The sequence below is a fragment of the Salvelinus alpinus genome, chromosome 11 (genome assembly GCF_045679555.1).
Source record: "Salvelinus alpinus chromosome 11, SLU_Salpinus.1, whole genome shotgun sequence".
Lineage (NCBI taxonomy): Eukaryota > Metazoa > Chordata > Actinopteri > Salmoniformes > Salmonidae > Salvelinus > Salvelinus alpinus.
Window position 1 is genome coordinate 57,749,053 of NC_092096.1, and position 23,984 is coordinate 57,773,036.

General features: G+C 41.0%; 1 protein-coding gene across 1 annotated transcript in view; it reads right to left on the bottom strand.

The window, feature by feature from the left end:
- LOC139534553 (phospholipid-transporting ATPase ABCA1-like) overlaps positions 1-23,984 on the bottom strand; it is a 292,873-nt gene that overhangs the window by 153,836 nt on the left and 115,053 nt on the right. The window contains exons 22-23 of the mRNA XM_071333760.1: positions 8,159-8,379; positions 6,460-6,538 (exon numbers count right to left, since the gene is read on the bottom strand). Coding sequence (XP_071189861.1) covers positions 6,460-6,538; positions 8,159-8,379 — 300 coding nt within the window. The remainder of the gene's footprint in view (positions 1-6,459; positions 6,539-8,158; positions 8,380-23,984) is intronic.

The window sequence follows — 23,984 nt, forward strand, 5'->3', positions numbered from 1 at the left end:
TATTTTGGCTACCATGGCTAGAAGAAGAGATCTCAGTGAAGTATGGTGTCACATCCCCCCAGTAGAGTTCCAGACACTTGTAGAATCTATGCTATGGTGCATTGTAGCTGTTCTGCAGCTCGTGGTGGCCCGAAGCCCTATTAAGATACCTTATGTTGGCGTTTCCTTTATTTTGGCAGTTACCTGTATTTCAATTGACATATTTAAAAGTGAATACACTGCATTTAGAATCATTGAGGACAACAACAAATAGTTATACCACTTATTTACTTTTTCAAAAGTGGTGAATCTGTTTCTCATCAAGGGTCATAATCAGAGTTAAGGGACACTAGGTTTTTTGAGTTTTGCATAAACCGGCAAAACATAGCTATGGAAGACTTGTGTGAAGATTCGAGATAAGCAAATGGATTTCAACATTTCCAAAGAGAGACCGAAATTGCCGTATCTTGTTAGTCCCTCATCATAAGCGCTTTGAGGTTGTAATGAAAAGCACTATAAAAGTGTAATTTATTATTATCATCATCACGATATCGAAAGAGCAAATCTCAAATGATCATAAGTACATAAGGAACAAGGTTTCTTATGTACTTATGAAAACATCACCACCTCCAATTGATTTTTATATATATATATTGTTTGCCAGGTAAGTTGACTGAGAACACATTCTCATTTACAGCAACGGCCAGGGGAATAGTTACAGGGGATGAATGAGCCAATTGGAGGCTGTGGATGATTAGGTGATTATAATTATTGTGTTATTGACAGTACGTTTGTTAATCCCATGTGTAACTCTGTGTTGTTGTTTTTGTCGCACTGCTTTGCTTTATCTTGGATAGGTCGCAGTTGTAAATGAGATCTTGTTCTCAATTGGCCTACCTGGTTAAATAAGGTGAAATAAAAAGAATAAAAAGGTGGCCATGATGGTATAAGGGCCAGATTGGGAATTTAGCCAGGACACCAGGGTTAAAACTCCTTCTCTTACAATAAGTGTCATGGGATCTTTAGTGACCACAGAGAGTCATGACACCCGTTTAACATCACATCCGAAAGACGGCGCCCTGCAATGTCCCCCATCGCTTCCCTGGAGCATTGTGATACTTTATTAGACCAGAGGAAAGAGTGCCTCCTACTGCCCCTCCAACACTACTTATAGTAGCATCTGGTCTCCCATCCAGGGACCAACCCTGCTAAGCATCAGAGTCAAGCCAGCAGTGGGATGCAGGGTGGTATGCTGCTGGCATATATAACTACAGCTTCTTAACCAAGTGAGACCTTGGCTTTATGAGGAGGTCAGAAATCGGATCGTCATCACACATTTGGCTTAACTACTTGTGTGTAGTTTAGTTGTAATAAAAAGGGGTTCTCATTGTTTGAATTATGATATAAACTCAGCAAATAAATAAACGTCCTCTCACTGTCAACCACGTTGTTAAGAGCCTCCTTAAAGGAGGGAGGTGCAGGAATCAGGAGCAGGAGAACAAGGAAGTCCCAGTGGCACAATCGTTTATTTAAGACGTCCCAACACAGCAACAACATGGGGGAGAATACGCCCAAACGAGGTCGCCACCCACAGGGAAATAAACGTCACACACGGAGGAGAAACCTCTACTCCTAAACACATACCAAACGGTACAAACTGCCGTGAAAAGAAAACCCTGTGGTGCAGACACGCACTCCTAACAAAGATACCACAGCAAACAATCCGGCACAAAGACTAGCAGGCAGCGGAGGTAAATAAACCCCCCGAAATCAACTAATAGGACACAGGTGTAAACAATACAGACAGACACAAACGAAAAGGAAAAATTGATCGGTGGCAGCTAGTAGGCCGGCGACGACGACCACCGAGCACCGCCCAAACAGGGAGAGGAGCCACCTTCGGTGGAAGTCGTGACACACGTTTATTTTCACCAAATTTAACATGTGTAAATATTTGTATGAACATAACAAGATTCAACAACTGAAACATAAACTGAACAAGTTCCACTGACATGTGACTAACAGAAATGGAATAATGTGTCCCTGAACAAAGGGGGGGTCAAAATCAAAAGTAACAGTCAGTATCTGGTGTGGCCAAAAGCTGCATCAAGTACTGCAGTGCATCTCCTCCTCATGGACTGCACCAGATTTGTCAGTTCTTGCTTTGAGATGTTACCCCACTCTTCCACCAAGGCATGTGCAAGTTCACGGACATTTCTGGGGGGATGGCCCTCCCCCTACGATCCAACAGGTCCAAGACGTGCTCAATGAGTTTGAGATCCAGGCTCTTCGCTGGCCATGGCAGAACACTGACATTCCTGTCTTGCAGGAAATCAAGCACAGAACGAGCAGTATGGCTGGTGGAATTGTCATGCTGGAGGGTCATGTCAGGATGAGCCTGCAGGAAGAGTACCACATGAGGGAGGAGGATGTCTACCCTGTAACGCACAGCGTTGAGATTGCCTGCAATGACAACAAGCTCAGTCCGATGATGCAGTGACACACCGCCATAGACCATGACGGACCCTCCACCTCCAAATCGATCCTGCTTCAGAGTACAGGCCTCAGTGGAACGCTAATTCCTTCGACAATAAACGCAAATCTGACCATCACCCCTGGTGAGACAAAACCGCGACTCGTCAGTGAAGAGCACTTTTTGCCAGTCCTGTCTGGCCAAGTGAAGGTGGGTTTGTGCTCCTAGGCGACATTGTTGCCGGTGATGTCTGGTGAGGACCTGCCTTACAACAGGCTTTCAAGCCCTCAGTCCAGCCTCTCTCAGCCTATTGTCTGAGCCTACAGTCTGAGCACTGATGCTGGGATTGTGCGTTCCTGGTGTAACTCGGGCAGTTGTTGTTGCCATCCTGTACCTGTTCCGCAGGTGTGATGTTCGGATGTACCGAGCCTGTGCAGGTGTTGTTACACGTGGTCTGCCACTGCAAGGACGATCAGCTCTCCATCCTGTCTCCCTGTAGCGCTGTCTTAGGCGTCACACAGTAAGGACATTGCAATTTATTGCCCTGACCACATCTGCAGTCCTCATGCCTCCTTGCAGCATGCCCAAGGCACGTTCACGCAGATGAGCAGGGACCCTGGGCATCTTTCTTGTGGTGTTTTTCAGAGTCAGTAGAAAGGCCTCTTTAGTGTCCTAAGTTTTCATAACTGTGACCTTAATTGCCTACCGTCTGTAAGCTGTTAGTGTCTTAACAACCGTTCCACAGGTGCATGTTCATTAATTGTTTATGGTTCATTGAACAACCATGGGAGACAGTGTTTAAACCCTTTACAACGAAGATCTGTGAAGTTATTAAAAGATTTACGAATTATCTTTGAAAGACAGGGTCCTGGACGTTTCTCTTTTTGCTGACTTTATTTGTCACATGCTGTACTGTAAAAATGACATACACAGACAGTTCTATAGAGGGAATGTGATTTAATATATCTTTGGAAGGTCGCTGTGTTTTTAAGTTATGCTGTGTTGTTTTAAGTAGTTTGATTATGGATTAAAATGAAGCCATGTCATTATATTCATACCTACTCACCCTCACCGTCACACTCACTCTCACATTCACCCTTACGCTCATCATCAATAGAAATCCAGTCTTTTTTCCCACATGATATGTACAATCCAGTCCCCCATCCAAGCGCCTTGATCGTGATTCCAAGTCGAAAATTGAATTTAAAAGACCAAGGCTGCTCTACTACTGATTAGGCCTCTGGTCAGTACTGACTCTGGTTGGGAAATCAGACCCACTAGCCAGTGTCACAGATCTCAGAGTGAGAGTGAGAGTGAGAGTGAGAGTGGGAGTGGGAGTGGGAGTGGGAGTGGGAGTGGGAGTGGGAGTGAGAGAGTGAGTGAGTGAGTGAGTGAGTGAGTGAGTGAGTGAGTGAGTGAGTGAGTGAGTGAGTGAGTGAGTGAGTGAGTGAGTGAGTGAGTGAGAGAGAGAGAGAGAGAGAGAGAGAGAGAGAGAGAGAGAGAGAGAGAGAGAGAGAGAGTGGACTAGAGTACTTAGAGATGTCACTGTCACCTGAAAAGGAGCAGACAATCAACTGCTGACATGACATTCTACAGCCGGAGTCAGACTTTTAGCCCCTCCTTCTTCTCTCTTTCCTGTGATAGCTGATGTGTGGTGGTGAGATCCATACCGTCCAATTTTAAAGTGGAACTGACAGCATTTAGCAAGATTCAATTTGATTAAAATTGGTTTATATGCACCCCAGGAAGAATATGGCACTTAAAAAATATATATCTGACAAGCCAGCACTTAGATATGGTCATTTTCAAATTTTCACAAATTCTTAAAAAGTTTGGGAATGACTTATACTAAGGCATTTTCTGAAAATTCTTTAGCAATATAGAGTTGGAAAGCGGCCATGCGTTTGGACAATTAATAGATCCTGCAGGAAATAAAACCTAATAAAACCATCTGTCCCATCCAGGACCGGACTCTACGCAGACCGGTGCGCCATAGCCAATCAGAGCTACAGTAGGCCTTTATGCAAACAAGCCATTTGCCACACGGGCAAACCATCATTCACTTTGAACTGGACTGTTTGTTTACAGGCAGTTGCAACAGCGTGACTTTAGATCATTACAACGCATTCGCCAAAAGCCACCTGAATGGATTTCTGCAAATATGTCAATACCACGGGAGTCCTCTTACATTTGTTAACTTTACAATCCTATTGATCAAACAACCATGAAAGGTAGGCTTTCTCTCCCTCAGTTATGCACATCAACAACAACAATATCAACAACTAATGCTAGCCTGAGCAAGATGAGCTAAAATTTCAGTAAGGAACATTAGATAAACCCTCTCAAACTTTTTCCGCTTGTTGGCCGTCAAAAATTACACTGATAAACGATGGGTAATTGTAGCCTACATCCTTCTGTAGCTTGCCTTGTCCCAACCAAGCACCCAAGCTAACTGGCTAAAGTTGGCTAGCTAGATAATTCCAGACACAAATGAGAGAACATCTCACAACCATTTTACTCGCCCTAGCAGAGCTGGTTAGGCTGTTTACATGTTATCTAGAGCGTTCGTGACTATTCTTTTGCCTATGTTTACTGACACCGGTCATATTCAGCGACTGTTGCGCATTCATAAATTCATCAGTTACTCTGCGCTCTGGCACACAGACAAGAGTGCTCTGAAATCGGAGTAGATAGCCAGAGTGAATTTGCGAATGCAAGAGATATGTTAACTGTATAACAGAGTCGTTCAAGTTCTTGCTAGCTAACCAAATGACACCTGCATCTCTAGCTGTGTATAGGCACCAAAAAACGAGGAGGGGAAAAGTCAGTCACTCACTGTCATGTTCCTGACCTTATTTCCTTTGTTTAGCCTTGTTTAGTTGGTCAGGACTTGAGCTGGGTGGGCATTCTATGTTATGTGTTTCTATGTTGGGTTCATTGTATTAGCCTGATATGGTTCTCAATCAGGGGCAGGTGTTTTACGTTTCCTCTGATTGAGAACCATATTAAGGTAGGCTGTTCTCACTGTTTGTTTGTTGGGTGATTGTTGCTGTGTCTGTGTTTGTTTCACCACACGGTACTGTTTCGTTTCGTTCGTTTGTTCCTACCTGTTCGTGCGTTCATGTTTTATGTTCTCAAGTTCAGGTCTGTTCACGTCGTTTTGTTATTTTGTATTTTGTCAGTGTTCTGTTTTGTTGGATATCATTAAAATTCGACATCATGAACATTCACCACGCTGCGCCTTGGTCCTCCTCTCTTCCACCTAAAGACGAGCGTTACACTCACCCACTCCTCCAATGACATGACATCATCCTAGCAGCTAGCTAGCTATCTAGCTAACGTTAGGCTGTTTTACTACATAAATAGATACGCTAGCCTATTAGCCACGTTATGACTGACTTGTGATCATTGCCCTTGCTAGTTTGATGGTATTGACATTCCCAGCCTTAGTTAAATTAGTCTGTTTTTGTCCAAAATATTGAGTCAATGAAACTGAAACAGTGCATCCTGAATGGAGGCAGCAAACAATGTACCAGGCCAGCTGTGATTTACAACCTGATAGCAATATTTTTTGGACTACCAAGAAATGCATTGGTGAATTATATCATGCATTGAACTGCATCCATCTATTCTGCCAACAATGCCTTAGTGTACGTCATGAACCGTTGACTCAAATAGAACCTATTTTTAAAACCTCTTATATAATTGGTTTTGTAGGATAAACTACGAATGTTATATTTTTGAATGATATTATGATTGTCTGTTTCGTATCTGTAAAGAAGCTCAAACTCTGTCAGTTCCACTTTAAGTGCTTTGAGTACTTGAAAAAGCACTATCATGAACTCATGATATGTTGGTTGAGCAAATAATATGATGTATGTATGGTGTTCATATTAGGACAGCCTCAGTCTCAGTAGGACGTCTAGTCATTTATTCAATTCAATTATTAGTTTGGATATAGCCAAATATAGTTTGGATACATTAGGTGGTGTTATTGCTGGTTCTACCTGTGGGGTCAGAGTTGCTCCAGTTCTGGCTTGCAATCCCTTCATCCAGACTGGTTCTCCTCAAGGTCTCATCAGTCTCCTATTAGAGAGAAATGTGAAAGTATTCATCATTACGGTAGAGCTCTCAGACTGATTATCACCTCCACAATTCTCCCCTCATATCTCATATTAATGGAATTACCACGGTGGTCCAACTCGTTAGTGTTTCATTAGAGCTAAGTTTGGCTGTCAGCACCAACAGATGCTGTACTTACCATATACCGGGAAGTTGTAAGGGGGATCCACTACAAACCATCATATACTGTATATGTCGCCCATATTAGGACAGCCTCAGCAGGCCTGCTGAGATTGGAAGAAGTCATACTAAGACTGAGGCTATCCTAATATGGACACCGCACATGTATCATATTATTCACTCAACCATTGTATCATGAGTTCATGAGATGAACTCATTTAATTTAGCAAATACATGTGTAACAAAATCCCATATATGAGGAGTAACCTGGCCAGAGACCTGAAGACTTGTGTTATCTACCCCAAGCTAATGCCTAAGATTTAGCTCAATGTGATAACACAGTGGTGCAGGCGACCCAAGTTCGAAACGTGGATGGTAGCATTGGCACAACTTTCCAGTCAACGGACAGAATGGGCAGCATTAAATTAGGTTTTTATGAGAACTACAGTCCTAAGTCCTAAGGCTTATGCTTAGCTGTTGTCTGCACCAGTGGGCTGATGTAGGAAGTCATTTTGGGGGAGCATTAAAGCTCTCTTCGCAAAATGTGTTTGTTTTTTCTTATTATTATTTCTTTTTTCTTTTTTTACAAATTACTCCACTCTCCACAAAGGGCCTGTAGACTAATGGTAATTGCTGTAACCCTGCTTGCATCGGTGCATCTTGTTAATTTGCTCCTATTGATTAAAACCGTGTGCAAGGCACTGCAAGGAGCTAGATCAAGAAACCCGTTCCCCCCCTCCCTCATGACAATTAGTATCTAGTGCGGAGGTGTCTGCCAATTCTCATGCTGGGGGAGACTAAACACAGATCATTACAGGGGAGGGCAACTTTCACTCTGGAAAGTCACAGGAACCGTGTTGATAATGGAGTGTGTGTCTTAGAGATTACTATTGGAGTGCTTCCCGCCAGATGCAAAAAGTCAAACAAATGATCTTGCCCCATTATCGGTGAATTATAGATTGGTGTCATGATGTTGTCCAATGTGGGATCAGACATCATGAATGGGTAATTGAAAATATGCACCAGAGTTACATGTTTAGCTCACATTGACCAAATGAAACTACGGTGAAAACTCATAGCCAATCAAAATAAAATAAAAGTTGGGATTTTTTTGCTGGGTAACACTTGCTTATCTGTCATTTTTGATACCAAAGTGTCATGTGTGGAGTTCACCCAGCTCCATCATTTCCTAAATAGAGAACCATTTTTCATTTTGGGGGCATGTTATTTCAACTGTTATTAGCAATCAACACGAGAACGAAATGTCCTAGTCCCAAAACAGACAGCCAAATGCAGCACACAGTATTTACAGTATTTACCTTGGTCCGGTGTGATGTTTCCTGATGTTTCCCCTAGGTACAGATTGAGGATCAGATTCCCCTCACCTATTCCAAACCTTAGTCTTAAAATGCTAAACTGACCCAAGATCAGTGTCTAGGGGAATCTTCACCCTACTCCATTTACCTCTTTCTCTTTCACCTGGCCCTGCTTGACTCCGCTGCGCTCGTTGGTAATTTGCTCATTTCCGGCCTTGACCAGAGTGAGGTAGTAGCCACTGCCAAAGTACTTTTTCAGGAACAGGGAGGAGCCGTAACAACACATCTTGCCGTGAGAGATAATGGCAATGCGGTCTCCCAAGATGTCGGCCTCATCCATGTGATGAGTGGAGAGGATGATTGTGCGACCTGCGGGGGAAAGATGGAGCCAACAAAACTATTGATTTCACTCAATGGGCCCAATTTGGAGCATAGGTGGACTGTGTTCGTGTATGTGTGTGACAGACAAAAACAAAGAGAAAGTAAGAGTGAGTTTGTGTGCATGTGTGTGAGTCAGTGCTCTGGAACTACTTTGTTTGTTCTGTCAACCATCTTGAGAAATACATAAATTGGACCAGAAAATTATAATAAATGTAAAGTCTTTGAACAGAGCCAAGTCTGCAATCTGTTTCCATATTGTGGTGTTGTGCTTATTTCCTCATTGTACACCCCTCTGGGTTTGCAAGTCATAGCCTACTATAGTTGTATTCGAAGCAACGAGATTGTGTGTGGGTTGGAATCTGGAACAAAGGACAAATTCTGCAATACCAGTCTTCCTTCCAAATCAAGTAAGAAACAACAACAACTACATACACTTCCACCTGAATTGAATACAATGTAACCAACATAAAATTATGCATAGACCCAACATAAAATGTTGCATAGACCATTCCTTTGCTGTGTTTCCTAACATTTTTTAAGTTTCAATTTTTGTCAGCAGAAGTTATTTGAGAGAAACCAAATCACAACCACAGAGAATCTATATGACACCGGAGCCTGCTTATTCACAGGGGGAGTGGAGGGTCATATCATGCACCCTGAACTAACACATACTAATCAGCACATTCCCAGTCAAGCAGGAAGTAGACATGAGATATGTGAAGAAGTCACAGCATGGTCATCTAGCTGGATGTCGTTAGGTCACAGTGTGAATGGTGGCAGCATTAAAATGTGTCTCGGTTATTGTTGATTTTGCCATATTTCAGAACAGAATCAAAACCCTGAAATGCGAGGAAGATTAGGACTTAAAGATTTGCTTTGAAGTGGCTTGATTGAAGGGTACCAGGATATTTTCATTTTAAGAAGAAATAATGAAGTTACAGGCTACATACAGCAATACTGCTAAACTGACGTGAAATTAGAAAAGAACACTGCATGCAACCATTGTGTAAAACAACAGTGGGAAAACTAGCAACCCCTATGTTACAAGATACCGACAAGAGTAAAAGTAAGATGTACAATGTGGTGTCTTGTGGTATTGAGCATTTTATCTGCATAATATTGGCAATGATAATGAAGTCCTTCACCAGGAGAATTCATTCTAACTCAGTTGAAACAGTAAGCCACAAGTAGAAGTGCATTGTACACTCGAACATACAGTTCCATGATATGATACACATTCTCTCTTGATTAGCTGACCGGCTGGATTGTTAGGTCATTTTGGGGGGTAAGATTTGCTGTCATTATTACAAAAGGTCAGGGTTATCTGCTGAGCGTGGCGTTTTCTCCCTCCGAGCTAGTTCAATTTGTATCCCCACAGGTCGCATTATCCCTGGGATAAGGACACGCACAGAAGTCTTAACCATAGCCTCACGTTGCACTATGCTCTTTCGTTTGGAGGAGCCGAGAACCAAACTGTTTTTCCTCCCATCCCTTATGCCCTCTCGCCCTCTGAGCTTCTAAATGTGTCTCTGCCGCAGAGTTATGCCACAGAGTTATCACTGTGTTATGCTAAGCTCTTGTTTCAATCTACAGTGCCATTGGAAAGTATTCACACCCCCTGATTTTTTTCCCACATTTTGTCACATTGCAGCCTTATTCTTATTATTTTTTCCCCCTCATCAATCTACACACAATACCCCATAACGACAAAGCGAAAGCAGGTTTTTAGAAATGTTTGCAAATTTATAAAAACAGAAAAACGTATTTTCTGTATAAGTATTCAGACCCTTTGCTATGAGACTTCAACTTGAGCTCAGGTGCATCCTGTTTCCATTGATCATCCTTGAGATGTTTCTACAACTTGATTGGAGTCCACCTGTGGTAAATTCAATTGATTGGACATGATTAGGAAAGAAACAAACTTGTCTATATAAGGTCCCACAGTGGACAGTGCATGTCAGAGCAAAAACCAAGCCATGAGGTCGAAGGATTGTGTTGAGGCACAGATCTGGGGAAGGGTACCCAAAAAAATCTGCACCATTCAAGATCCCCAAGAGCACAGTGGCAGCCATCATTCTTAATTAAAGAAGTTTGGAACTACCAAGACTCTTCCTAGAGCTGGCAACCCGACCAAACTGAGCAATCGGGGGAGAAGGGCCTTGATCAGGGAGGTGACTAAAAACCCGATGGTCACTCTGAAGGAGCTTCAGAGTTCCTCCGTGGAGATGGCAGAATCTTCCAGAAGGACAACCATCTCTGCAGCACTCCACCAATCAGGCCTTTATGGTAGAGCGGCCAGACGGAAGCCACTCCTCAGTAAAAGGCATATGACAGCCCGCTTGGAGTTTGCCAAAAGCATCTAAAGACCCTCAGACCATGAGAAACAAGATTCTCTGGTTTGATGAAACCAAGATTGAACTCTTTGGCCTGAATGCCAAGTGCCATGTCTGGAGGAAACCTGGCAGCATCCCTACGGTGAACCATGGTGGTGGCAGTATCATGCTGTGGGGATGATTTTCAGCTGCAGGGACTGGGAGACTAGTCAGGATTGAGACAGCTCTGAATGTCCTTGAGAGGTCCAGCCAGAGCCCGGACTTGAACGCGATTGAACATCTCTGGAGGGACCTGAAAATAGCTGTGCAGCGATGCTCCCCATCCAACCTCAAAGAGCTTGAGAGGATTTACAGGGAAGAATGGGAGAAACTCCCCAAATACAGGTGTGTCAAGCTTGTAGCGTCATACCCGAGAAGACTTGAGGCTGTAATCGCTGTAAGGTGCTTCAAAAAAGTACTGAGTAAAGGGTCTGAATACTTAAATGTGATATTTCAGCATTTTATTTTTAATAACTTTGCAAAAAATTCCAAAAAACGGTTTATACTTTGTCATAATGAGGTATTGGTGTGTAGATTGATGAGGGGGATAAAAAAATAAATCTATTTTAGAATAATGCTGTAACGTAACAAAATGTGGAAAAAGTCAAGTGGTCGGTATAATTTCCTAATGCACTGTATTCTACTGTATATCTAATATATCTACTGCTCTACATATCATTCTTGTTTGACATTTTACTGCATTGTCAGGAGCTAGTAACAAACATGTTGCTGCACCTGCTATAACATCTACCACATCTGTGTACACAACCAATAAACTTTGATTGGATTTGATTTGAACCTTTACTACCATGGCCAAGATGCCCATTGAGTATCTCACTAAAATCTTATGGGACTCTGAAAACATTCAAACAAGCAGATCAATACACATGGAAAGAGGATGTCACATGGTCAAAATGTAAACATTAGTGGAGCCACATTATTAGGTTTGGAGCATTGTGTTTGCTTGCAAAGAGCGATGCAGTAGCTAACTAACTGTAAATAAGTTACTTGTTTCTCATCACAGTTAACCAGCTAAAGTTATTCACAGTTAGTCAGCAACTGCTCCAACAGTATTTTCCTATCTAGTGTAATGCTGTCCTAAAACAATGCCTCCGGAATGATGATGTGAGGTGGCTCCAGGTGTGTTTACATTTTACTAATTGTGATGGAATGCGCTTTCCATGCGAATTAAATGTATGGAAAAGTGCTGATCTTTGAAGGGGGAGATGAGGAGATTGGGAGGAGTGTGGCAGAAACCCACATAAAAACTATATATATACTATATACTATGGAATGCTATAGTATTACTGTTGTGTTTTTGCGGACTTTCTTTAGTATTCCCTTGTGTTTTTGCAGACAAAAGTTAGCAAAACACGAGTGAATACTGCAGGATTAACTTTAGTATACTGTTGTATGCTGTAGTATTTACTGTTAACTATAGAATAAATACTGTAGTAATAGAAAACTGTAGTATATACTTTAGTAATTACTGTAGTGTTTTTGCAGATTGTAGTATACTGTTGTCATGTTTTTTCATTGATTATCATGTCTTGTCCCTGTGCTTCCCTTCTATTCGTTTCCCTCTGCTGGTCTTATTAGGTTCTTTCCCTTTTTCTATCCCTCTCTCTCCCCCTCCCTCTCTCCCTCTCTCGCTCTCTCTCTCTCTATCGTTCCGTTCCTGCTCCCAGCTGTTCCTCATTCTCCTAACTACCTCATTTACTCTTTCACACCTGTCCCCTATTTTGCCCTCTGATTAGAGTCCCTATTTCTCCCTCTGTTTTCCGCTTCTGTCCTTGTCGGATCCTTATTTGATGTTTGCTGTTCTGTGTCCTTGTTCCGCCCTGTCGTGTTTTTGCCTTCTTCAGATGCTGCGTGTGAGCAGGTGTCTATGTCAGCTACGGCCTGTGCCTTCCCGAAGCGACCTGCAGTCTGTGGTCGCGTCTCCAGTCGTTCCTCTCTACTGACGAGAGGATTTCAGTTTTCCTGTTTTGGATTTACCTAAGATAATATCCAGGAGTATCGTTTTTTTGTTTAAGACTGGAATAAAGACTCTGTTTCTATTAAGTCGCTTTTGGGTCCTCATTCACCAGCATAACAACTGTAGTATAAACGGTAGTGTTTTTGCCGACATTACTGATATATTTACTATAGTGTTTTTGTTTTATTATCTTTGACATAGAAGTGGAGGCTTTCTCCTTGAGGAAACCTACTTGAGGAATACTAAAACAGCAAAATGTTCAAAAACCTGTAGGTAGGTTGCACTGGAGTCTGAACGGATTGTTCAGAGCTTCTGCTCTTTTCTGTAACCTGTAGGGCACACGATATATGGTCTATACTTGGCATGTACAGTAAGTTTCTCACTTCTTGGTGGAACAAATTGGGATATAGGGAAGGGGAATGGGCAGGTTATATGTAAATAAAATACTGTACTATTTAGTTTTAAAAAATGTAGTGTTTTGCAGACATTACTGTAGTATTTACTGCACAGTTTTAATTGCAGTTAATACTGTATTTTGTCTATTGTACTCTACAGTATTCTACAACATTCTATAGTACAGTAAGTACTACATATGATCGAGGTATACTACAGTGTGCAGCATAGTATTCTACAGTATACTACAGAATTACATAGTAAGTACTGTAGTATTTTTTCCTGTGGGTAGTCCCATGTGATTTGTTACTACTGACATGGCTAATTTTGCATGGCTGTTCGTGCTCGCTGTTGATTTCAAGGGATTGCATTGGTTTACAGGGAGAAATAATAAAAACACACTGCATGATGGAAGGTGAGAGTAAAATAAATGTGTTTGTTTGGTGTGCAGTCCACAAAGGTATACTGATTGATGGTGTGTTGTGGTGCATTACAGCACAAAGTGATAGATCAAAGTAGTGGGATATGCAGGTAAATCTCCTGTGCTGTGACTGCATACAACATAGTGCCGGAGATCTAAAATCCTGCTTTTCTTGTAGGCCTACATCAAATGGAGGGATTTAGACTTTCATACACTTTAACAGCAGCAAGATATTGTTCATTGACAAGCAAATTGAGGTCTGTATACTTAGGCTGAAGGAAGCACATAGTACTGGCTTGCTAAGGCTGGACCCTAATTTACAGAATTCATATTCTGAACATTTTCACTCCTCTTCAGACATCACCTATCACCTAGTAATCTAAACTCTAAACCAGTCAATCGTCACCCGTCCTCCTCAACCAAACCCATGTCCAAACCCTGTACTATTCAAGCATTAAACTTGACAAGGTGAAGGGTGAGGTCTGAGGAGAAGGACAATGTTCCCGAATATGTATTCCGTCCTAACTACATCAATAATGTGGGCACTTTCTATACCTGAACTTTACCTGTTTCATTAAATGAGAAACTGCTAACGTGCCTGAAGTGTTGCATGTTAATAGAGATGTTTTTATTACTAAGCCACTAACTAAGACTGACATTCAACACACTCCTCAGCAGCTCTTCACTAATAGATGCCTAAATCCTTTTTGAAATCAGACATGTTGGCTGGATCCACAACAAGTGTAGCTTTAATTTGGTGTCTTTCATGTGTGATTTCATGAAAGTTTGATTTCTATAGTAATTTATTTGAATTTGGCGCTCTGCATTTTTACTGGCTTTTGGCCAAGTGGGACGTTAGCGTCCCACATATCCTAGAGAAGTTAAAGGGTCTATGTTTAGAAACATTACTTGCACATAGTTTTGAGGTTGTCTACTTCTTTTACTTCAAACAGGCTGTACATAAAGAGTATACTAAGTAAATGTTCTGTTTATCCCATCTAGACAGAACATTTCAATTGAGATAAGATGGAAGTTAAAGATGAGTTGGAAGGATAGAGTTTCTTAGTGTTTTGAGAGTGTTGAGTTAGAGCACAATAGTGTGGAGTCTCTCTTGCCACACCTCCACTACAGTTAAACTCTCATCTCTCTCTCAGATCAAGGCACCTATGTATAAATAACTAATATACTTACTGTTTATACTGTACACCAGTATGGGTTGCGACCCAAAGGACCTGTTAATGGTGGGTCGCTACGTAAATGTATAATTATATAATTAATTACTGGAATTGATTTGGCCAAGTGCAACTGCGCTCTCAGTTCAGTGCCCTCTCTGCTTATCAGCAGTCTCTGCTCAGTTTGGTAGCTGCGCGAGAGGGAGAGGGAGATGCCCATGTTTTTCGCTGTTTACCAGTTTTCTTGAAGATCACTCCGTGACCCACACACTGCAGCGCTGTCGTTCAAGCCACTGACTTGTCATTCCCACTCGCCATCACTCACCGCTGTCATGAAATGGACTCATGCTAGCTACGTGTTCTGACTGAGCTCAATCGTCAGGAAACGCAAATACAGTGATTACTTTTTGTCTCTTTCATATAAACTTTGAGAAATAACGAGGAGCGCCCACAATGTGTTTTGTGTGGGGAAGTGCTTAGTAATGAGTCTCTCAAAACGAACGAATTAATAAAAACGACACATCCTGACCAAACATCCAGGCACAACATGACGGTAAACCCAGGGATTTCTTTCAGAATAGGGCCGAAAGTTTCAGGAAACTGCTTCGAAAGTGTAAAAGTAAGTCAACTAACAAGGCATTGTTGTCATTTTATAACAGGTGATGATAAGCATAAATAAGGGAGTACTATCTCTCATAGTAGTAGATGTGAGTTTCTCTTTCAAACAACCCCCTGGCCTTGTAACGTTACACAGGCAATAGCTAACGTTAGCCAAAAGCAAGCTAACTAGCTACTGAGAGTGCAACCCCAAGAAACAGTACAAATGTTGAAGAATTATCAGGCCTACTGTACATTTTACTGTAGATATTAATGTTGAAAACAAGTCTAGGTTGGAACTGTTGCTGTTACAAGTAATAATTTTTATTCTGAACTGGAATAAACTGATTGAAGCAAGATGCTTTTTGAGATAAATACTCACACAGTTCTGGGTCGCTCATCTGCAGCAGGAAGCAGTATCCTGCCTGACTGAGAAAGCAGTAGATGTTCTCATCCAGTTTGACACCACATACCTATGCAAGTCAGGGTTCTCAAGTACAGAAACAGTGTCAATGCTGAGCATGACCTCAGTGTTACACTGTCAAAAACAGCCCAGAATAGATTTGCTTGTTGAAAACTTCAACCAGCCACACACCTCTCATTAGGACTGTGTATGTATGTGTGTGTTTTCAATCAGTTTATTCCAGTTCAGAATAAAAAATATGTATTTTAAAAGCAACAGTTCCAACCTAGACTTTCTATCAATAATAATTTATACAGTAAGATGTACAGTAGGCCAGAATGTTTTATCTGTAACGTAAACTCGTACATCGCCTTGGTCCATACAATTGCCCTTATTTTAGCGCCCCAAAAACGTAATACTTCCAGATCAACTGTAATGTTAATACCATTGTAAAGCACAATTTCTCCCCTTTCCAACAGAATCAATTACATGACCTAAACGCTGCCAGTTTCTGCATAATTCAAGCAGGCAATGAGCCCCGTCGGGTCTTTTTAAAAATGGCGGGTGGGGAAGCGAAACTAATGCGTGATAGTGAGAAGGAGAGATGTTGTGTGGGAAAATTGCTTTTTTTCACTCGATCTGTCCAACTTATCACCTTATCGCCTCTAAAATGTAAATAAAACACTATAAAGAGTTTATATAATGTGTCATTACATACCTATTTGAAGGTTTGTGTCGAATTTGAATTGGGTTTTTAGGGCAGTGCTAAAGTGATCTTAGAAGTTAACAGCGGCTTTGAGAATGATGATCGCATGCAATGATGACGCAAAAAATGACTAGGTATCCCCACCTTACCCCCGTCACTGTCCATTTGTTGTTTTTAAACGATGAGAGAAATGCTACACCTGGCGGCGAGAGATTGTAAGACAGAAATAGTTGCTTTATGCGTGCTGTACTTTACGACATGACACGTCATGATGTAACGGAGGGTCCGTTTTTTCAACTTTTCTCCAATACTATAGACCCATTACCATGTCGATCAACGCTTGAATAGAAACCTAGTTCACACCCCCAATTTTGAAGTCAACACAGTCGCTACAGTCCCATTAGTTTTCTTTGTAGCCTCGTTTGAATGTTGCGGTTGCGCACATCTGTACGGAATGGGGTGAGTTTACGTTACTGTTACTTAGGGTTGCACGATCAAAAAGCCTGTGTGTGTGTGTGTCCTGTTATACATCTGTGTGATGTGATTAATCCATTTATTTCAGTTCAGAATGAAATTATTTATTGTATTTTAACAGCAACAGTTCCAACCTGGACAGGTATGTAAGAGTGTTTTCAATGGGGAAAAATAAACATGAAAATATATTTATGGGTATTTCATTGTTATTTGCTTTTGTCTATATTGCTTTTCTTTTTGCATAAGGGCAATGAAATGTACCGATATTTACGTATAGTTGCATATTCTCCTAAGCTTGGATCCCAGGAAAACACAGAATTTCTAATTTGGGTCCCAGGCTGACAAAGTTTCAGAACCCCTGCTGTATGTAGACCCATATTTACACTCCCCTCCGTAATTATTTGGAAATATATTTTTTTATTTGGCTCTATACTCCAGAATTTTGGATTTGAGATCAAATGTTTCATATGAGGTGACAGTACAGAATGTCACCTTTTATTTGAGGGTATTTTCATACATACAGTATCTTTTTTACTGTTTAGATATTAAATCACTTTATGTATCTAGTTTGAAGGCGTCATATGTATTTGGAGAAATTCACTTATATTGCATTAAAGTAGTCAAAAGTGTATTATTTGTACCCATATTCCTATCACACAATGACTACATCACACTTGTGACTACGTCACGCTTGTAACTACATCCCGCTTGTGACTACATCACACAATGACTACATCTGTCACGCCCTGACCTTAGAGAGCCTTTTTATTTCTCTATTTGGTTAGGCCAGGGTGTGATTTGGGTGGGCATTCTAGGTTGTCTATTTCTTTGTTGGCCGGGTATGGTTCCCAATCAGAGGCAGCTGTCTATCGTTGTCTCTGGGGGATCATACTTAGGCAGCCCTTTTTCCCACCTTCAGTTGTGGGATCTTGTTTGTGTGTAGTTGCTTTTGCACTGCATATAGCTTTACGTTCGTTTGTATTTTGTTGTTTTTGTGGTGTTATTTAAAATAAAAGGAAAATGTACGCTTACCACTCTGCACCTTGGTCTCCTAGCGACAGACGTAACAACATCACTCTTGTGACTACATCCCTCTTGTGCATTTGCAATTTGTTTTGGTTTTGGATTATGTTGTGATCAATAGAAATGAATGGTATATAATGTATTGTCATTTTGGAGTCACTTTTACTACTACATTAATGTGGATGCTAACATTATCACAGATAATCGTGAATAATGATAATGATGAGTGAGAAAGTAACAGAGGCATAAATATCATACCCCCCGTTGTGACAGACAGATGTTCCAAACTCTGTTTAAGACAAGACTGACTTTATGACCAACATTATCCTCTTAACACTTTGTAGTCAATTTTGACACTAGAATAACTGTTTCTGACTCATATCGCTGCCACATAAGCCGTTTTCAAAGGGATTTGTTGCTTTTTAAAGGCAGTCGCTCTTTAACACATCTACAATTCATATAGGGGAATGTTGGAATGTATTAAATCCCCCATATGTTTTTTGAAGAAAACAAAGAAGCTCATAGATCAGCAAAGATCTTCTACAGAGTGTAAGAGATCTTCTGAGGAATAACTGAAAACGAACATGCTATGTATTCTGAGGACCCAAATGTCTACACGAGGAAGAGGCCCATAAGGACAACATTAGTGCCTATTGAACATAGAAAATATAATTTACTTTCTAATTAACTATCTACAGTTACAAGTAAGGCTACTTCAAAAGAACTGTGTGAAAGTCGTCAATTACTCGCTATCAATATCACTGAGACTGACCAATGGGAACCTTTGAGAATAAGATACAATTTCCTAGTAAAACAATTAGCATAACAATATAATATACGTCCTTATCAATGAAATACTTTGAACAATCAAGAATTAAGGTCTGAAACCTGTAACTTAAGCTTGAGTAACTCAGACTTTTGGTTATCTTAAGTTTCAGCCTTAAAGCACTTCCCTTTTTCAGACGATAATGTAAACTGTTTAATGGTTTTATCCTGTCAGAAAGACAAACAACAAAAGTATAACAGCAGAACCAATAGCAGTTCAAACCACCCGAAACATGGACATTCTCTGCACACTTTGTCTAGAAACAGCAAAACAATTAGCGAAGGAAATAAAAAATGCAATATATCACATTGGTTTTGGTTTCAAACAAATACACTGTCAATGCAATTTGTTTCAGTGATCAACTTTAGCACCATTATCAACATTGTGGTGTCAATAAGACCTGATACAGTATGACTCACTTAACTATTATGGATGTGAATGTTCTCATTAGACGAGAGTTATCTCAAGCTCTGAATCGGACTTGATTAGAAAGAACACTGCTAATGACATAGCGAGGACAAAATGCCACTCGATGCACATTAAACACTTTGACATCTGTAGGAAATGTGTTATTATAATGTCCATATCTTGCCTTTCAGTCATTGTCTAGCCTGGGCAAACAGCAAAAGTGCAGGCTACAAAGTGACAAGCAGTTGAATGTCAACAATTAACGAGCGTGTTAACTGTGTTATCGAATTGGATGCGTCTCAGATGCCTTATTGTCGCTGTCATCTTGTCATCACTATTGGTCTACATGACAATACCGTAGACTGGGAAGACAGATGCGTCATTGCCGCCCAAAGCAAAAGCATCTCAGAAAAAAAGGGTCTTTAAAACAAACTAAATGAAGTGCTAATTGAACTAGAGTGTTAATTAAAACCATGTGAGACCCAAGCATAGATCCAAATGTAAAAAAAATGTTTTATTACCCTCAGAAATACTTGTAATATGCCCCTGATCATGAAATAAATCAGTTTGTAGAACAATTTTATGGAAATGTTGCAAAAATGCCACATTGGGCTTCAATGATATGAACATGTTATGGTAAGAAAACTGTCAAATTACAGAAGTGACTACTTCAGCCACATCTAGGAGCAACAATGGCTCAGCCACGAAGTGGTAGGCCAAACAAGCTCACAGAACAGGACCGCTGAGTGCTGAAGCAGGTAGCGCAAATTTTTTTGTCTGTCCTCGGTTGCAACACCTACTACCAAGTTCCAAACTGCCTCTGGAAGCAACGTCGGCACAATAACTGTTCGTCGGGATCTTCATGAAATTGGTTTCCATGGCCGAGCAGCCACACACGAGCCTAAGATCACCATGCGCAATGCCAAGCGTCGGCTGCAGTGGAGTAAAGCTCGCCGCCATTGCACTCTGGAGCAGTGGAAACGCATTCTCAGGAGTGATGAATCATGCTTCACCATTTGGCAGTCCAACTGACAAATCTGGGTTTGGGGGATGCCAGGAGAACACCACCTGCCCGAATGCATAGTGCCAACTATAAAGTTTGGTGGAGGACAAAACATGGTCTGGGGCTGTTTTTCATGGTTCGGGCTAGGCCCCTTAGTTCCAGTGAAGGGAAATCTTAACGCTACAGCATACAATGACATTCTAGACCATTATGTGCTTCCAACATTGTGGCAACAGTTTGGAGAAGGCACTTTCCTGTTTCAGCATGACAATGCCCCGTTCACAAAGCGAGGTACATACAGAAATGGTCTGTGGAGATCAATGTGGAAAAACTTGACTGGTCTGCTTAGAGCCCTGACCTCAACCCCATCGAACACATTTGGGATGAATTGGAATGCCGACTGCGAGCCAGGCCTAATCGCTCAACATCAGCTCCCGACCTCACTAAAACTCTTGTGGCTGAATGGATGCAAGTCCCTGCAGGAATGTTCCAACTAGAGGTCGACCGATTAATCGGAATGGCCAATTAATTAGGGCCGATTTCAAGTTTTCATAACAATCGGAAATCGGTAGTTTTGGACACCTTTATTTAACTTCTTTGCGGTAGGGGGCAGTATTTTCACGTCCGGATGAAAAGCGGGCCCAGAGTAAACTGCTTGCTACTCAGGCCCAGATGCTAAGATATGCATATTATTAGTAGATTTGGATAGAAAACACTCTGAAGTTTCTGCAACTGTTTGAATGATGTCTGTGAGTATAGCATAACTCATATGGCAGGCAAAAACCTGAGAAAAAATCCAACCAGGAAGTGGGAAATATGAGGTTTTTAGTTTTTCAACTCTTTGCTTATCCAAGATACAGTGAAAATGGGGTCATGTTGCACTTCATAAGGCTTCCACTAGATGTCAACAGTCTTTAGAACCTTGTTTGATGCTTCTACTGTAAGGTGGGGGCGAATGAGAGGGGATTGAGTAAGGTCTGCCATGAGCTGACCATTCGCGTTCATGTGAGAGTTAGCTTGAGTTCCATTGCATTTCTGAAGTCAAAGGAATTTTCCGGTTGGAACATTATTGAAGATTTATGTTAAAAACATCCTAAAGATTGTTTCTATACTTCGTTTGACATGTTTCTACAGACTGTAATATGACTTTTCGTCTGAACTTTTGCATGGACCTGCTCGCGCGTCGTGAGTTTAGATTGTGTACTGAACGCGCGAACAACAATGAGGAATTTGGACATAAATGATGGACATTATCGAACAAAACAAATATTTATTGTGGAACTGGGATTCCTGGGAGTGCATTCTGATGAAGATCATCAAAGGTAAGTGAATATTTATAATGCTATTTCTGACTTCTGTTGACTCCAACATGGCGGATATCTCTTTGGGTTGATTTATCGTCTGAGCGCCGTACTCAGATTATTGCATGGTTTGCTTTTTCCGTAAAGTTCTTTTGAAATCTGACACAGCGGTTGCATTAAGGAGAAGTGGATCTAAAATTCCATGGATAACACTTGTATTTTCATCAACATTTATGATGACTATTTCTGTAAATTGATGTGGCTCTCTGCAAAATCACCGGATGTTTTGGAACTACTGAACATAACGCGCCAATGTAAACTCAGATTTTTGGATATAAATATGAACTTTACCGAACAAAACATACATGTATTGTGTAACATGAAGTCCTATGAGTGTCATCTGATGAAGATCATCAAAGGTTTGTGATTCATTTTATCTATATTTCTGCTTTTTGTGACTCCTCTCTTTGGCTGGAAAAAATGGCTGTGTTTTTCTGTGACTTGGCTCTGACCTAACATAATCGTTTGGTTTGCTTTCGTCGTATGGCCTTTTTGAAATCGGACACTGTGGCTGGATTTACAACAAGTGTATCCTTAAAATGGTGTAAAATACATCTATGTTTGAGGAATTTTAATTATGGGATTTCTGTTGTTTTGAATTTGGCGCCCTGCAGTTTCACTGGCTGTTGACGAGGTGAGACGCTACCGTCTCACATACCCTAGAGATGTTCACTAGGCAAGTCAGTTAAGAACACATTCTTATTTTCAATGACAGCCTAGGAACGGTGGGTTAACTGCCTTGTTCAGGGGCAAAACGACAGATTTTTACCTTGTCAGCTCGGGGATTCAATCTTGTAACTGTACAGTTAACTAGACCAACACTCTAACCACCTGCTTTGCATTGCACTCCACGAGGAGCCTGCCTGTTACGCGAATGCAGTAAGAAGCCAAGGTAAGTTGCTAGCTAGCATTAAACTTATCTTATAAAAACAATCAATCAATCATAATCACTAGTTAACTACACATGGTTGATGATATTACTAGTTTATCTAGCGTGTCCTGCGTTGCATATAATCTTTTATTGATGTATTATATTAAGTTAAAATAAGTGTTCATTCAGTATTGTTGTAATTGTCATTATTACAAATATATATATATTTTAAATCGGCCGATTAATTGGTATCTGCTTTTTTTGGTCCTCCAATAATCGGTATCGGCGTTGAAAAATTATAATCGGTCGACCTCTAGTTCCAACATCAGGTGGAAAGCCTTCCCAGAAGAGTGGAGGCTGTTATAGCAGCAGGGGAGGACCAACTCCATATTAATGCCCATGATTTTGGAATTAACTTTTGTTAATGCTGTGTATGTAAATCTGAAATTAAGTAATACTTTGTCTGAAATAACAAAAGTGTATAAACTTGACCAATCGAAAACATGTATTTTTGAAAGCATCAACAATCATTATTATTATAATATATATATATTTGTTTATGTATGGAGAACCTCTAACTTAGTTTTAGTAATATTTGTTTGTTCTTTCTGGCTAAACCTTGTCACGAATCCCGTTTCCTGAGTCTGGGTTTTGCCTGTGTTCTGTCCTGGAGTGTTTTTCCGGTGTCCTGGAACGCACCCTGTCTGGTTGCCGGGCGATGTAGCTAGTTGGGAGATCTCTGATTACCCGCACCTGTATCCCATCAGCTATCTGCACACCTGGTCCTGATCATCATCTCTCCTCTTCATAAGCTCGGACCTGACATCCATTCCCTGCCGGATCGTTAGCCATGAACAGTATGTTGTGCCAGCGTATCAGCCTCCCGTTTGATAGAATTTGTTTTGTTGTTTTGTACGTCTTGCTTGCCTTAAGCTTACCTCCGTTTGTTCTGTTTACAGTTATTCACCCGGATTACTTACCCCATTCCTGCCTGGTCGTCGGTGGCTTCCGCTACTCCCTTGGATCTACCTATTCACTCCCATCAACTCACCGCCGCTGCCCGCTACGCCACCTGGATCTTTCTACCTCTACATATTCACTTGTAAATAAATACTCACCTTCTTCCTACTCTCCTTGTCCTGGTCTGCTTCTGGGTTCGATTTTGAAAGAACGTGACAAACCTGGAGCGATAACCTCTTATCTTACTTTACCATAATATGAATGGTCGTCAACGGCAATATTCTGAACTCGTAAACCACTTCTTTTTTTGGTTGTACTATATTTAATGTAGTTCTTTTGATGGGTAGAGGGAACATCAAAGTTACTCTTTAAGTATTTGATGGCCATATTTGCAGAATTTGGAAGAGAAACAATCTAACTTGTCTATCAATAGATGAATGTGGCCCTATGTCTCAGTTTAGCAACCCTTTCATCCCATCGCTGCCTTTTTTGCAACACTTACAAAACTACCTCTATGTCAGGCTAGATGTTGTTTCTCAGTTCCTTGTTGTCTACATAATTACTACATCTTACAGAATACGCCCCAAAAATATTTCAAGTTATGTACTTGCATGGATGGCTTACA